The sequence below is a fragment of the Bombina bombina genome, chromosome 3, assembly GCF_027579735.1.
Source record: "Bombina bombina isolate aBomBom1 chromosome 3, aBomBom1.pri, whole genome shotgun sequence".
Classification (NCBI taxonomy): Eukaryota; Metazoa; Chordata; class Amphibia; order Anura; family Bombinatoridae; genus Bombina; species Bombina bombina.
This window is the reverse complement of record NC_069501.1, coordinates 965,334,250-965,350,260: the sequence shown is the minus strand read 5'-3', so window position 1 is coordinate 965,350,260 and position 16,011 is coordinate 965,334,250. Positions and strand designations below refer to the sequence as shown.

At 43.6% G+C, this 16,011-nt stretch overlaps 1 protein-coding gene across 1 annotated transcript in view; it reads right to left on the bottom strand.

Moving 5' to 3' along the window:
* RB1 (RB transcriptional corepressor 1) overlaps window positions 1-16,011 on the bottom strand; it is a 1,127,793-nt gene that overhangs the window by 683,918 nt on the left and 427,864 nt on the right. The window contains exon 14 of the mRNA XM_053708021.1: window positions 7,600-7,671. Coding sequence (XP_053563996.1) covers window positions 7,600-7,671 — 72 coding nt within the window. The remainder of the gene's footprint in view (window positions 1-7,599; window positions 7,672-16,011) is intronic.

Here is a 16,011-nt window from a genome sequence, read left to right as displayed (position 1 = left end):
CGTCTGCCATAAGTCCCGTGTAGTGGCGTCTATTGGAAACATTTTTCTAAATATAGGAGGTGGGGAAAAAGGCACACCCGGTCTATCCCACTCCTTGCTAATAATTTCTGTAAGCCTTTTAGGTATTGGAAAAACATCAGTACACACCGGTACCGCATAGTATTTATCCAGCCTACACAATTTCTCTGGTACTGCAACTGTGTTACAGTCATTCAGAGCAGCTAATACCTCCCCAAGCAACACACGGAGGTTCTCAAGCTTAAATTTAAAATTAGAAATCTCTGAATCAGGATTCCCCGAATCAGAGATGTCACCCACAGACTGAAGCTCTCCGTCCTCATGATCTGCATATTGTGACGCAGTATCAGACATGGCCCTTACAGCATCTGCGCGCTCTGTATTTCTCCTAACCCCAGAGCAATCGCGCTTGCCTCTTAATTCAGGCAACCTGGATAATACCTCTGACAGGGTATTATTCATGATTGCAGCCATGTCCTGCAAGGTAATAGCTATGGGCGTCCCTGATGTAATTGGCGCCATATTAGCGTGCATCCCCTGAGCGGGAGGCGAAGGGTCTGACACGTGGGGAGAGTTAGTCGGCATAACTTCCCCCTCGTCAGAATCTTCTGGTGATATTTCTTTTATAGTTAAAGACTGATCTTTACTGTTTAAGGTGAAATCAATACATTTAGTACACATTCTCCTATGGGGCTCCACCATGGCTTTCAAACATAATGAATAAGTAGTTTCCTCTGTGTCAGACATGTTTAAACAGACTAGCAATGAGACTAGCAAGCTTGGAAAACCCTTTAAACAAGTTTACAAGCAATATAAAAAACATTACTGCACCTTTAAGAAACACAAATTTTGTCCAAATTTGAAATAACAGTGAAAAAAGGCAGTTACACATAGAAATTTTTACAGTGTATGTAACAAGTTAGCAGAGCATTGCACCCACTTGCAAATGGATGATTAACCCCTTAATACCCAAAAAATAATAAAAGACAAAAACGTTTTTTTTTGTTTTTTTTTTCAAACAGTCACAACAACTGCCACAGCTCTACTACTCTGCTTTTTACCTCCCTCAAAAATGACTTTGAAGCCTTTTGAGCCCTCCAGAGATGTCCTGGATCATGCAGGAAGAAGCTGGATGTCTGTGTCTGTAATTTTTGCTGTGCAAAAAAACGGCAAAATAGGCCCCTCCCACTCATATTACAACAGTGGAAAGCCTAAGGAAACTGTTTCTAGGCCAAATTCAAGCCAGCCATGTGGAAAAAAACTAGGCCCCAATAAGTTTTATCACCAAATACATATAAAAACGATTAAACATGCCAGCAAACGTTTTTTATTACATTTTTATAAGAGTATGCATCTCTATTAATAAGCCTGATACCAGTAGCTATCACTGCATTTAAGGCTTTACTTACATTAGTTCGGTATCAGCAGCATTTTCTAGCAAATTCCATCCCTAGAAAAATATTAACTGCACATACCTTATTGCAGAAAAACCTGCACGCCATTCCCTCTCTGAAGTTACCTCACTCCTCAGAATATGTGAGAACAGCCATGGATCTTAGTTACTTCTGCTAAGATCATAGAAAACGCAGGCAGATTCTTCTTCTAAATACTGCCTGAGATAAACAGTACACTCCGGCACCATTTAAAAATAACAAACGTTTGATTGAAGAATAAACTAAGTATAAAACACCACACTCCTCTTACGACCTCCATCTTGGTTGAGGCTTGCAAGAGAATGACTGGATATGACAGTTAGGGGAGGAGCTATATAGCAGCTCTGCTGTGGGTGATCCTCTTGCAACTTCCTGTTGGGAAGGAGAATATCACATAAGTAATGGATGATCCGTGGACTGGATACACTTAACAAGAGAAATAGCCAACAAGAAAACCACTTTTCAAGTAAGTATCTTAATAGCAACAGCATGCAGAGACTCAAACGGAGCCATCTCAAGAACCTTAAGAACTAAATTTAGGCTCTATGGAGGAGCAACAAGGTTTGAAAACAGGCCTGAACAAACTCCTGAACATCCAGCAAACTAGCCAGCTTATTGTGAAACTGAACAGAGAGGGCAGAGTTTCTGACCCTTGATAGAACTGGCTAACAGGCCCTTCTCCAGACCCTCCTGGAGAAAGGTTTTAAACCACGATTAACCGCTGCAATTTAAAAACCGCAAGAGCCCGCGGTTTTTTGAAGAATTTCTTTTTTGTCCGATCGTCACAACATTTACAGAGTAAACCCAATAACATGCCGCACATGATCAATAATCATTTGGCTCCTCACAGTGGCGCTGCTATAGTGCCTGCATGCATAGAACAGACTATCTTAGCACAGGTAGGTGCATCTGACCGGTAGTATTGCAAGTGGCAACTCAGCAGAGACAGGATTAGAACTCTGCACTTTGGGTCCTCCTGTTTGTTAGTACAAGAGAAACTATGTGAGTATCCCTTTATACTAGCTAAGCTCTCACACTAGCATGCAGCACAGACTCCTAATAAAAGTTCAGAAGGCAGCTACTAATCAGTTTTAGCACCGGGTGTGTTTTATTGCAACATATTACTTTGGCAACAAATGTAATAATGTCATGCTAATAAAGTATTCTTGACTTGTGTGGGGACCTGACAAGGCATGATTGAGTGCTGCCTGACTGCTCTGGGAGGGTGGGACAAGGGAGCACAGTGAAAAGAAGCTTCTTCTAGATAAGGCCACATGTTGTCTATCTGTGTGGGTTTAGCAGCAGGAGCTGCAGTGCTAATTCAGCATGTTTGACAAATTTATAGCAGCACTTCCCTGCCCTCCCCCCCCCCCCTCTGCTCCTTATATGGGCTTAGGTGAATGACCTTTAACCCATTGAGGTCTTGTAATCTGTGAGTCTCATCAGTGGGAATAAGAAAGCACATCATAGCAGTTTTGTTTTCCTCAGACTTTAGTACTTACAGGTCAGTAATGCTGTGATTACATACCTCACATATGTATACTTCATATTTGCAGGAACTTTTTTACAATACCTGAAACTAAATAAGCCCCATCTAAATTAAAGATTTGAGATACTACTTAGTTGTCCCTTCTGTATTAAACAAATATGTATGTTATCCCTAGTAGTACTTGAAAGTGCATACTTTGTGGAATGTTGTGTATCTACATGTATGTGCATGCTGTGAAATGTGTCTGGTGTATGTTGTGTGTATGCAACTATGCATGTATATGTATGCTATGTAGTGTGTGTATGTTGTGTATCTGCATCTGTGATGCTGCATATGTGGTATGGGTATGTTGTGTATCTGCATGTATGTGAATGCTGTGAAGTGTGTGTGTTGAATGCCTGTATGTACGTGGTGTATGTTGTGTGTCTGCATGTATGTGGTGTATGTTGTGTGTCTGCATGTATGTGTATATGGTGTGTGTATGTTTAGAGTCTGCATGTAAGTGAATGCTGTGTAGTGTATGTATGTTGAGTGTCTGCAAGTATAAGTGTATGCTTTGTAGTAGGTGTTGCTGTCTGTGTGTGTTTGTTTATTTGTATGTTCTGCAGTGTGTGTTTGCATGATATGTGTTGCTCTGTAGTTGATACTGTGTATATGTGTGTATGCTGTGTATTGTGGGGTATGGTATTGCCTTTTTTTTTTCACTTCTAAGCAGCATGCCCCCATTTCCCTATACTGTCTATTGTAATTTTTCAATAAAGTTGTGCGGTGACAGCGCAAAACGTGAAGCCCCCGGCGATGCCTGTCTCTTTACAGGTCCGATCGCCGGGTGGGAGCTCTGAGCCGTCATCAGCACCTGACTGGGAAAATAGCCGTCGTTGGCACTCAAGCGACCACGTGGGGCAGGAGAACAATCAGTGGAAACAGATACACTAGGTTGAAGTTCCACAGAACCGTTAGAGCATCCACCAGCTCCACCTGAGGATCCCTGGGCCTCAATCCATATCTAGAAGCTTGGCATTGAAATGGGAAGCCATCAGAACTGTGTCAGGAATACCCCATCTTCAAGTGATCTGCAGAAAAATCTCCTAATTTAGGGGCCAAGTGGAGAGTTTGCCTGCTCAGGAAATCTGCTTCCCAATTCTCCACACCTAGGATTTGTATAGCTGTTATCTCAAAGTGATGTCTCTTCAGCCACAGCAGAAATTAAGAGACCTCCTGCATCACCAGAGAGCTCTGTGTGCCACCCTGAATATTGATGTAGGCCATGGTAGTGATATTGTCAAATTGGAATCTGATGTAGCAGACAGAACCCAGCTGGGGCCATGCTAGAAGCGTGTTATAAATATCCCTCAACTCAAGAATGTTGATCGGAAGAGAAACTTTCTGCTGACACCAAGTCCCTTGGGCTCTCAGAGGTCACCACACCCAAGCAAGACAAACTTGCGATTGTGGTGAAAATCAGCCAAGAGGGGAGACAGGAAGCACTTCCCTAGGAGACTTGGAGTTGGAGACGGCTAAGTGAGAGAATTTCTCCCGTCTGAGCATCCAGACAGATGACCTGCGACAGATCTGAATGGTCTCCGTTCCATTGACTGAGCATACACCAACTGAAGTGATCTCAGATGAAAGCGAGCAAATGGTATAGCATCCGAAGCCGCAACCATAAGACCTATCACTTCCATGCATTGTGCTATTGAAGATAGAGCATTGGAGTGAAGCAGGCGACATGCCATCTGAAGCTTTTCACTGCGCTTATCTGTGAGGTAGATGCGCATACTGACTGTCTATGATCGTTCCCAGAATGTTTACCCTTCTAGCCGGGAAAAGGGAGCTCTTTTCGTGATTGACCTCCCAACCATACACCGATGACATGAGAGTATCCTTTCTATGTGGTCCTGAGCCACTGGCAAAGATGAAGCATGAACCGGAATGTCATCCAGATAAAGAGCTACTGCAATACCCTGTAGGCAAACCGTGGTCAGAAGAACTTCTAGCACCTTAGTGAACACTTGGGGTGTTGTAGCCAGTCCAAATGGAAGCTCAACAAACTGGTAGTGCTGGTCTAGGAAGGCAAACCACAAGAAACGGTAGTCCTCTCTGTGAATCGGAATGTAAAGGTACGCATCCTTCAGGTCTATTGAAGTCATGAACTGACCCTCCCTATTGGACCAGGGGAAGGATGGATCTTATCGTTTCCATCTTGAAGGTAGGAAACCTTATGAACCTGTTGAGACCCTTCAGGTCCAGAATGGGGCAGAACCCTTTTCCCCTTCACCTCGCCAATGAGGTTGTCCACACAGTGGAGTAGTGCTGATCTCTTCAGTGGGTTTCCGAAACCTTGAGAGAAGAAAGTGATCCCATGGGGGACGGGACCGTAAGCTTATTCTGTCTCCTTGGCAAATAATGTCCAGTACCCAAAGGTCCTGGACAGACTGAGACCAGTACCTCTGAAACAGAGATAGTCTGCCCCCCACAAAACCTGATCCCAGGTCGGTGGAGATCCTATCATGCTGACCTATTATCCTAAGAAGCATTTTTGGGCTGCTCATTCTGGTTCCATCCTTGGGTGGGCTTCCAGGTAGTCCTGGGAAAATCTGATTTAGGAGCTCCTCTGTTTTCTGTTCAGACAAAAGGAACAAAAACATCCCACCAAACGACCTTTGGGTTTAGACTTCTTAACCTGCGGTAGGAAAGCTCCCTTTCCACTTGTGACTGTGACTACAATAGAGTCCAGACCCGGACGGAATCGGGACTTGCCCTCGAAGGACAAAGATAGTAGCCTTGATTTAGAAATGGTATCCACCGACCACGATTTGAGCCACAAGGACCTCCTAATTAGAACTGCAAAGCTAGAGTTTTTGGCATTGATGCAGATAACCTGAAGAATGGCATCACTAACGAAGGCATTCGACAACCTCAGATAGCATATGCTCCTGAATCTCTTCAAGAGGAGTTTCCACAGTAACCAGATCCACCAAAGATTTGCACCAGAACTTGGCGGCCCCTGAAACCGCAGCTATTCCAATTGCTGGTTGGTAAAGGGCACCCGACTGAAGGAATACCCTTCTTCAAACTTTTTGTCTAGAGGATTCTTAAAAAAAAACGTGCTATCCTCAAGCGGAATACCGATTCAAGTCTCTAAATCTGGTCCTCCTCGGGCGGCTTAGCCCCTGGAACCCCCATGGTAGATAGAAACCTCTTAAGCAGAAATCCTCTTCCGACTCTCCTTCAGAAGAGTCATAAGAAGGAAGATCTCCTTCAGATTTAAGAATTTGTAGTCAGAAGAATGCCCATTACTGTCGGTCATGGCCTCCACCACCACACCTGGGTTATGTACAGGAGAGCAATGTTTAACATTTCTTTTTCTCTTTCCTGATACCGGCCTAGCGCTTAGGGCAGGACACAAAGCAGCCTGTATACTGGCCGTGAGGTCATCAGATAAAAGGCCTACTCACAGCATTCTGGGACGACCAAAATTTGAGAAACCACAGTAGTGCCTACTGGAGGCAGACAAAGCAAAAACTATTCTGTGTACTGTCCACTTGGGCCTCCTGAATAAGACATCAGGACATATGTAAGGCAACAATTGCATAATTGTGCCGTAGGGCACACAGTATTTATTTTGCTAAGTCTACATTTATTATTGTCAATGGAATGCACTGAGGAAGATTCGTCCAGACTCTCAGTCAATATAGTCGTCCATAATGTTGTGGTGTGTAGCGTACCCTGGCTCCCTGCACCAATTAACTGTTTAGGGCGTCTTGCCACCTCTGGTGCAGCCAAACCACGTTGCTACCTCTCCCCCACAGGTCAGTCATGGCGGAAATCTGCATTTCTGTTCACCACTGCGGCCAGTATTAACCAAAGGCCTGCTCAATAGTATAGGCGACTGGAGCACCGGTATTGATACAAGTGTCACCAAATAAACAGCCCTGCAAAACACATGCCTGGCAGATATAGGTCCATACGATAGGACTGAATGCCTATCTGTGTCCTGTCTAACATTGCGCATTCAGCGCTCCCCTCTCAGCCGTGTAACTGAAATATGGCTGTTAAAAGAATGTCACTGCCTGCTTTAAAGGGGTCTGGATGTGCACAGTAAACCTAACAGACATAGGGACACGACTTAACACCACCTCTCTCTCTATTAGACAAGTTGCCATAAGAGAGAGGGAAATTTAGCCATGATCAAGTCTGTAATTTAGTGTAATACACACCGAGTTATCAGACAGGGGATTTAGGTTAGACTAGAAAAAGGCATGGGAGTCCCAGCATCAACCAGTATTATTTATATCAATAATCTAACGAGATTTATATGGCTATATGATCCCGGCTCTCTATGAAAGCCATTCCATAATAAACTACTTTTCTTCTTTAAAGAGCACCTCTCTCTGCCTACCTCCATGATACAAGGCAAAAAAAACTACTGAGAGGGTAGGAGAAGTGGGAGGGATATTTGTAGCTCTGTTTAGGGTGTATTTGCCTCCTCCTGGTGACCAGGTTGAGTAATTCCCATAGGTTATGAATGTTCTCGTGGACTCTTACTGCCAATAGAAGAAAAAGGGAAACACTTACTCACGTGAGTTGGCCAACTGGCCCTTCTACACTATGAAAGTAAGCATGCGTATAAATACATATTGTATGTTATATGCTTACCTGAATGGTGTTTGTGGAGGTTTCACTGCATCTTCAGTAGAATTTTTCTGAGGTGTTCGCTCAATTTCCAATCTAGCCAAAAATACAATTACACATCTCATAAATAAAGCTATGTATTATTCAAAGCTCACTCATATATGAAAAACAAAAACAGAAAATTCACAAACTTTTAGAATCCAAAAATAAAAATGAATTGCAGTAAACCTTTATATAAATTCAGCATAACAAATGACACACAAAGCTAACCAATTAGGGGGAAAAAAAATAAAAATGTATGCTTACCTGATAAATTTCTTTCTTTCCGGATATGGTAAGTCCACGACTTCATCAATTACTAGTGGGAATATTACAACTGGCCAGCAGAAGGAGGCAAAGAGCACCACAGCAAAGCTGTTGAGTGTCACTTCCCCACCCACAATTCCCAGTCATCGACCGAAGGAAAATGGAAAAAAGAAACACCACAAAGCTGTAAAGGTGCCTGAGGTTTAGTAAAAAATAACTGTCTTAAATTTAAGGGAGGGGTCGTGGACTCACCATATCCGGAAAGAAAGAAAAGGTAAGCATAAATTTAGTTTTCTTTCCTAAGATATGGTGAGTCCACAATGTCATCAATTACTAGTGGGAACCAATACCGAAGCTAGAGGACACAGACGACTAGGGAGGGAAAACAAGACAGACATACCTAAACATAAGGAACCACTGATTGAAGAGCCGTTCTTCCAAAAGAAGCCTCAGCCGAGGCAAAAGTATAACATTTTTAAAATTTGGAAAAAGTATGCAGAGAGGACCAAGTCGCAGCCTTTTTTTTAAATGTCAAGAAGACGAAACAGCCCTAGTGGAACAAGCTATTATTCTCTCAGGAGGCTGCTGTCTAGCAATCTCATAAGCAAAACGGATCATACTTCTTAACCAGAAAGATAAGTAGCATTAGCTTGCTGATTAATATTTCTATCAGAAACCACATTTGGAAGAAAACCCCAATTTAGTACGAAGAACCGCCTTATCCGCATGAAAGATAAGGTAAGGCAATTCATACTGCAAGGCCAAGAGTTCCCAAACTCTCCGAGCAGAAAAGAATAAGAAGCAAAACCTTCCAAGACAGCAACTTAATATCTATGGAATGCATTGACTCAAACGGAGCCTGCTGCAAAACTTTAAGAACTAGGTTAAGGCTCCAAGGAGGAGCAACCAACTTAAACAGAGGCCTGATTCTGACCAAGGCGTGAAACAAAGGATTGAACATCAGGCACATGCGCCAGACGCTTGAGCAACAAAATAGATCATGCAGAAATCTGACCCTTCAGAGAACTGGCTGACAATCAATTCTCCAGACATTTCTGGAGAAAAGACAAAATCCGAGGAATCCTGACCCTACTCCAAAAGCACCCCTTGGATTTGCACCAATAAAGATATTTATGCCATAGCTTATGATAAATCTTTTTAGTAACAGGCTTGCATGCCTCAATCATGGTCTCAATGACCGACTCTTAGACAGAACTAAGCGTTCAATCTCCAAGCAGTCAGCTTCAGAGAAACAAGATTTGGATGAAGGAATGAACCCTGAGTTAGAAGGTCTTTCCCCGAGGCAACCTCCAAGGTGGAAGAGATGACATCTTCACTAGATCTGCAAACCAAATCCTTCGAGGCCATGCAGGAGCTATTAGAATAACCAACGCTCTCTCCTGCTTGATACGAGCAGTGACTCGTGGAAGAAAAGCAAACGGAGGGAAACAGGTATGGTAGAACCAAGGAACCGCCAGAGCATCTATCAAGACAACCTGCAGATGTCTTGACCTTGACCCATACCTTGGAATCTTGGCGTTCTGCCGAGACGCCATCAGATCCAACTCCGGCACCCTCCATGTCCGAATGGAGAGCCCACTCCCCGGGAAGAAATGCCTGTCTGCTCAGGAAATTCGCTTCCCAGTAGTCCACTCCTGGAATGTGGATGGCAGATAGACAGCAACTGTGAGCTTCCGCCCACAGAACAATTCAAGCCACCTCCTTTAATGCTAAGAAACTCAGAGTTACTCCCTGGTGGCTGATGTAAGCCACTGAGGTGATATTGTCCGACTGGAACCTGATAAACCGGGCTAAGGACAACAAAGGCCAAGCTATCAGAGCATTGTAAATCGCTCTCAACTCCCAGATGTTTATAATGAGAGCAGACTCCTCCCAAGTACATAGTTCCAGACTGCTCCCCAGCCCAGCAGACTGGCGTCCGTGGTCACAATTACCCAGGAAGGTCTCCGGAAGCATGTGCCCCAAGACAGATGATCCTTTGAAAGCCACCACGAGAGAAAGTCTCTTGTCGATCGATCTATCTTCGAGACATATCCTAATGGTCCCTGTTCCATAGTCTGAGCATGCATAACTGCAAAGCTCTCAAATGGAAACGAGCAAAGGGAATGATGCCAATGGAAGCGACCATCAGACCAATTACCTTCATACATTGAGCCACTGATGGTCGAACAGTAGACTGCAGAGAGAGGCAAGAGGAGAGAATTTTATATTTTCTGACCTCTGTCAGAAAATTTTCATAGATAGAGACTCTATTATGGTCCCTAACAAAACCATCCTTGTAGCTGGAACAAGGGAACTCTTTTCCAGATTCACTTTCCATCCGTGGGAACGTAAAAAGGACAACAAAATCTCTGTATGGGAGCATGCTTGTTGAAAAGATGGCTCCTGAAATAATATGTCGTCCAGGTAGGGCACCACTGCAATTCCCCAGGCCCTGATCTCTGCCAAGAGAGCCCCCAGAACCTTTGAGAACATTCTGGGAGCTGTGGCAAGGCCAAATAGAAAAGCCACAAACTGAAAAGATGAATCTCAGGAACTTGTGATGATCCCTGTGAATGGGAACATGAAGATACGCATCCTTCAGGTCTATGGTCGTCATAAACTAACCCTTCTGTACCAAGGGGAAAAAAGACCAAATGGTCTCCATTTTGAAGGATGGTACCCTGAGAAAGTGTTAGGTCTAGAATAGGACGAAAAGTTTCTTCTTTTTAAGGACCCACCATATAGGGACTGGAACTATCACTCCCAGGATTGAAAGATCCCAAACATTTCAAGAATGCCTCTCTTTTTGTCCCCAGCCCAATGATCTGGGACATAACATACCCATGTCTCGTGGTAGAAAAGACCCCTATCCACCAGAAAAGTCAGAGATTATCTCTTCCAGACCAGGTCCAAACAAAGTCTAGCCCTTGTAAGGAAGTAGAAGCTTGGACTTAGAAGTAACATCCACTGACCATGATTTAAGCCATAACTTCCTGCGAGCTAGCACAGCGAAGCCAGATATCTTGGCTCCCAGCTTAATAACTTGCATGGTAACATCAGAAACAAAGGAATTGGCTAGTTTTAGAGCCTTTATCCTGTTTTGGAACTCCTCCAAAGGAGTTTATACTTTAAGAGAATCAGACAAGGCATCATGCCAATAAAATGCTGCACTAGAGACAATGGCAATACAAACTGCAGGTTGTCATTGGAGACCTTGATAAACATAAATCTTCTTCAAAAAAGCATCCAGATTTTGTTCATTGGACCCTTAAAAAGAGCAGCTATCCTCTATAGGAATAGTCGTTCTCTTAGCCAGAGTAGAAATGGCCCCTTCTACTTTAGGCACCGTACGCGATGATACTTTGATGGAGTCAGCAACAGCAATTTTTTCTATTTTTTTTTTCTTCAAAAACAGGAGACGGGGAAAATGGCAGGGCTTCACATCTCATATGGGCTATTGTTATTTCTTCACCTCTCCCCTCCTGTCTCTCTCTCTCCTCTCCCGTCTCTCTCTCTCCCCCTAGAATGAAGGCGTATCCTAGCCACTGCCTCACCAGCCTCTGACATCACTGCATGTTATTGCCCTGGCTTTTCCTATTCCTGCGCACAAATCTCCGTTGTACGGTCTGGAACAGGAAACACTTCCACAGAAGAAGGAAATCAAGTATTTATTACGTTTACTTAATTTCTTAGGATTGACGACAGGCAGGTCGGAGTCGTCTAAAAAGCCAAAACCTCCTTTAACAATACACAAAGGTGTTTAAGCTTAAATCTGACCCTTAGAGGCTACCAACATATCCTCCTCATCAGACTTATGAGGAAGAACAACCTGCATAGCAGTAAGAGGAACAGAAACCCTACAATAACTCTTCCAGGAGACTGAGAGGAACTGTAGGGCACTATATGTGTAGCCATAGAGGCTTGGGACATATCAGGAGAAAAAACTGTGGCAATGCCTCAACAGTATCATCCTGAGAGACATGAGGCTCAAAAACTAAAAGGTTTGTCTTTAAAAACCTAAAGAACAAAATTGCATGGAGAACAATTAGTGCCCCAAGACAATATCAGTATATATATATATATATATATATATATATATATATATATATATATATATATATATATATATATATATATATAAAAAAGTGCTCCTAAAAACACTTTAAGGAATTATCCAAGATCAAATACTTCCTTACTACAAATAAATATTTACTGTACATACATCGTTATCCAATGACTAGCCTCTCTTTCAGGCAGAGAAGGATCCGGTCATCAGAAAAGAATGTGTTGCAGAGCAAAAAGAAATCCATTACAATACACAACACTTAGAGCCGGATCAGAAAGAAAATGGGGCCATCAGCCACTCCATTCTCAAAACAGGGAAGAACGGCAGGGAAATGAAGTGCGCACTTCATTCCCACAGCAGCCGAAAGACGCCCATATAAAAATACCAGCATAAAGGGCTAAATGGTCTTGTATTGAATTCCTCTGACCGCTATGCTATCACTGGGTTTCTGACTTAGCTTATGAGTACTAAGTCAGAAACCAAAAACTGTTAAAATAAAATAAACTACAGCCTCTGGGAACAAATCCTACAATAAGGATTAAGCCCCAACGTCTTTAACATATATAAGAATTGCCTGCCACTTCCTAAATGAAATCCTTACAAAAGGATTAATGTGTCCCAACAGAATTGCAGCTCATTTTTAACTTAAGTGCCTATCTCCCAACCTAGAAGACAAAAGGACACTTACTTGCAATCTAGCCGTCCGGCAGGACGACAGCTTACACGGTGTAAGAGGATGCCACTCCTCACAGAGACTTGTAGAAAGAGAAAGAAAATTTATGCTTACCTGATAAATTTATTTCCGGATATGATGAGGTCACGGCTTCATCAATTACTGTTGGGAATATAACTCCTGGCAAATAGTACCAGAGCAAAGCTATTAAATATCACTTCCCTTCCCACAACCCCCAGTCATTCGACCGAAGGAAAATGGAGAAAAAAAAGGAGTAACACAAGGTGTAGAGGTGCCTGAGGTTTAGACAAAAATAACTGTCTTGAAATAAAGGGTGGGGCCGTGGACTCACTTTATCTGGAAATAAATTCATTTATCAGGTAAGCATACATTTTTTTTTCTTTCCTAAGATATGTTGAGTCCACGGCTTATCAATTACTGTTGGGAACCAATAACCAAGCTAGAGGACACAGATGAATAGGGAGGGACAAGACAGGCCAACCTAAACAGAAGGCACCACCGCTTGAAAAACCTTTCTCCCAAAAGACGCCTCGTCCGAGGCAAAAGTAACAATTTGGAAAAATTTGGAAAGAGTATGCAAAGAGAACCAAGTTGCAGCCATGCAAATTTCTTCCACCGAAACTGTATTCTTGAAATTAAGGAGATGAGACAGCCCTAGTGGAATGAGCTGTAATTCTCTCAGGAGGCTGCTGTCCAGCAGTCTCACAATTAAAACGAATAATACTTCTCAACCAGAGATAAAGAGAAGTAGCAGAAGCTTTCTGACCTTTACGTTTCCCTGAGAAACAAACAGGGCAGAAGACTGGTGAAATCCTGTCGCCTGTAATAAATAACATCCAAGTTGTGCAAAAACGTACTTTATGCAATTTTCAGAATAATATATCTGTCCGAAACTACTATAGGAAGGAAACCAAACTTTGTACGAAAAACTGTCTAATCGACAAGAAAGATAAACTAAGGTGAGTCAAACTGCAAGGCTGAGAATCCTGAAAACACTGAGCAGAAGAGATAGCAATAAGAAACAAAACCTTTCAAGATAACAAATTAATATCTATGGAATACAAAGGCTGAAATGGAGCCTGCTGTAAAACTAAGACAAAGTTAAGGCTCCAAAGAAGAGCAACAGACAAACACAGGCCTGATTCTGATCAAGGCCTGACAAAAAGATTGCACATCTGGCACGTCCACCAGACGCTTATGTCACAAAATAGAATATGCAAAGATCTGACTCATCAGGGAACTAATATACCCTTCTCTAGACATTCCTGGAGAAAGGACAAAATCCTAGGAATCCTGGCCCTACTCCAAGAGTAGCCCTTGGATTCACACCAATAAAGATATATACGCCATATCTTATGGCAAATCTATCTAGTAACAGGCTTGTGAGTCTGAATCATGGTCTCAACGTCCGACTTAGAAAACCACGCTTAGAAAGAACTAAGCGTCCAATCTCCAAGCAAAAAGCTTCAGAGAAAGGAGAGAATGGACCTTGAACTAAATAGTCCCTCCTCAGGAACAACTACCAGGGTGGAAGAGATAGATCCCTGCTAGGTTGGAATCCAGATCCGGCTAAATTAAGCAGGAACTATTAAAAATGCTGATGCCCGGGGGGCGGAGGCTAGCCACGAATGGAGATGGCCGCATTTTAATCGTGCTCCATGGTCCCACATGTCTCCACACCATAATTTGTGCACCTCTAATGCACTAACCACCCAAAACAACAGCCGCCACACCGCCTGAGCACGCAGTCATGCTGACCATATCCATCGGCAGAGGGGCCACTTACCCGCGAACGACTAAAGAGGCGCTGAAAGGGACGGTAATCCTGTGGGCCTCAGAGAAGCAGCGGACACTTTTGGAGTCTTTGGGCAGGTCTTGGGGCCGAGTGTGCTGCTTACTACGGATCAACCACGCTGCCAAGGAGCCACGCATCAGGACCGGGCCTGCTCCCAGAAGCACATCATTCAGGGCAAGATTGGGTCAAAGCGTGCATCAACAGGCAGCGGTCACACAAACAACAACCTGCCAGCACAGAAATAGAGGTAAGGCTTCCCAGACACTAACTTCACTGCTACTGCAGTGCGCTACACAGTGTCGGCCTTACAGCCAGACCTAGATTACCAGGGGTCAGACTAGGCCTCAATAGGCAGTAAAAACACGGATCAGGAGTAAGGTGGGAGGCTGGCCGCTGCACAGGTTATTGTCTATAAACCCTAACCATACTTATACTAGCTGGGCAGGCCCTTCACTCAGCCGTCTACTCTTTCTACCCAAAGACTAAGCTCGCCACACCCGAACAGACCCCATCAAAAAGGCCCCTCCACAACCATTAGCACACAAGTGGGCCAGGACGCCTAATCCGACATCGTACAAGGGGTTAGTCCCAAGCTAAGCAAAACAAAATTGATTGTGGACAGCACCCACAACGCTGATTCCTGCCTCCCTATCTTGCTGTCTCAGAGACACTTACAGATATCAAGCAGGCTGAGCCAGGGCCCCACAAGAGCTAAACAGGCAAGCCACCACTGCACAAGTCCATGTGGCAGACAGCCAAAACCACTATTATGTAACCAAAGAAGACATTAAACATCTATTTTTCAAAGAAGATATCAGAGAGGCCATGCATGACTTCAAATCTATGTTTGGTGAATTAAAGAAAGATATATAGGCCGTGGATCAATGAGTAACTCAGATGGAGGAAAAACATGAAAATCTAAGCTCAGATCTACAACATCAATCTAGCTTTCTGCAGTCACAAAAAGGTGGTAGTTCAGAGCCTCATGAAGCGTATTGAAGATCTTGAAAATAGAAGCAGAAGGAACAACTTGAGGTTATGGGGGTTCCTGAGATGATAGATCCACCGGCTATACTCTGCTATATACAGGAATTTGTCAGACACCTTAGGGACTCCCCCATCAGCCCCAGATTGAGAGAGCACATAGGGCCTTGCACCCTAAACCACCTAACAGAGCGCCTCCCAGGCTACTGCCCTTTAAAGACAAGGAAGACATCATCAAGCTTGCAAGAAGGAAGCACCCGCTGGAATTTAAAGGCACTGAAATCCAAATGTTTGCAGACCTGTGCCCAGCCACTCTGCAAAAGTGAAGGGACCTAAGGTTCATCACAGCAGTCCTTAAGGAAAAGAAGATTCCATATAGGTGGGGATTCCTCACTTGCCTCATCACCAACATGGACAATTCCACATTTGTCTTCAGATCCCTAGAGGACTTGCCCGCACTCAATTATGCTCTAGGCACTGAAATCAGACCCCCACCGAGTGTCGACGGCCTTGGCGGTCCCACCTAGAGACGATCCGGACATGGCTCAGAATTTGCCTGGGTGAGAGACACTAGTTTTGTAGATGAGT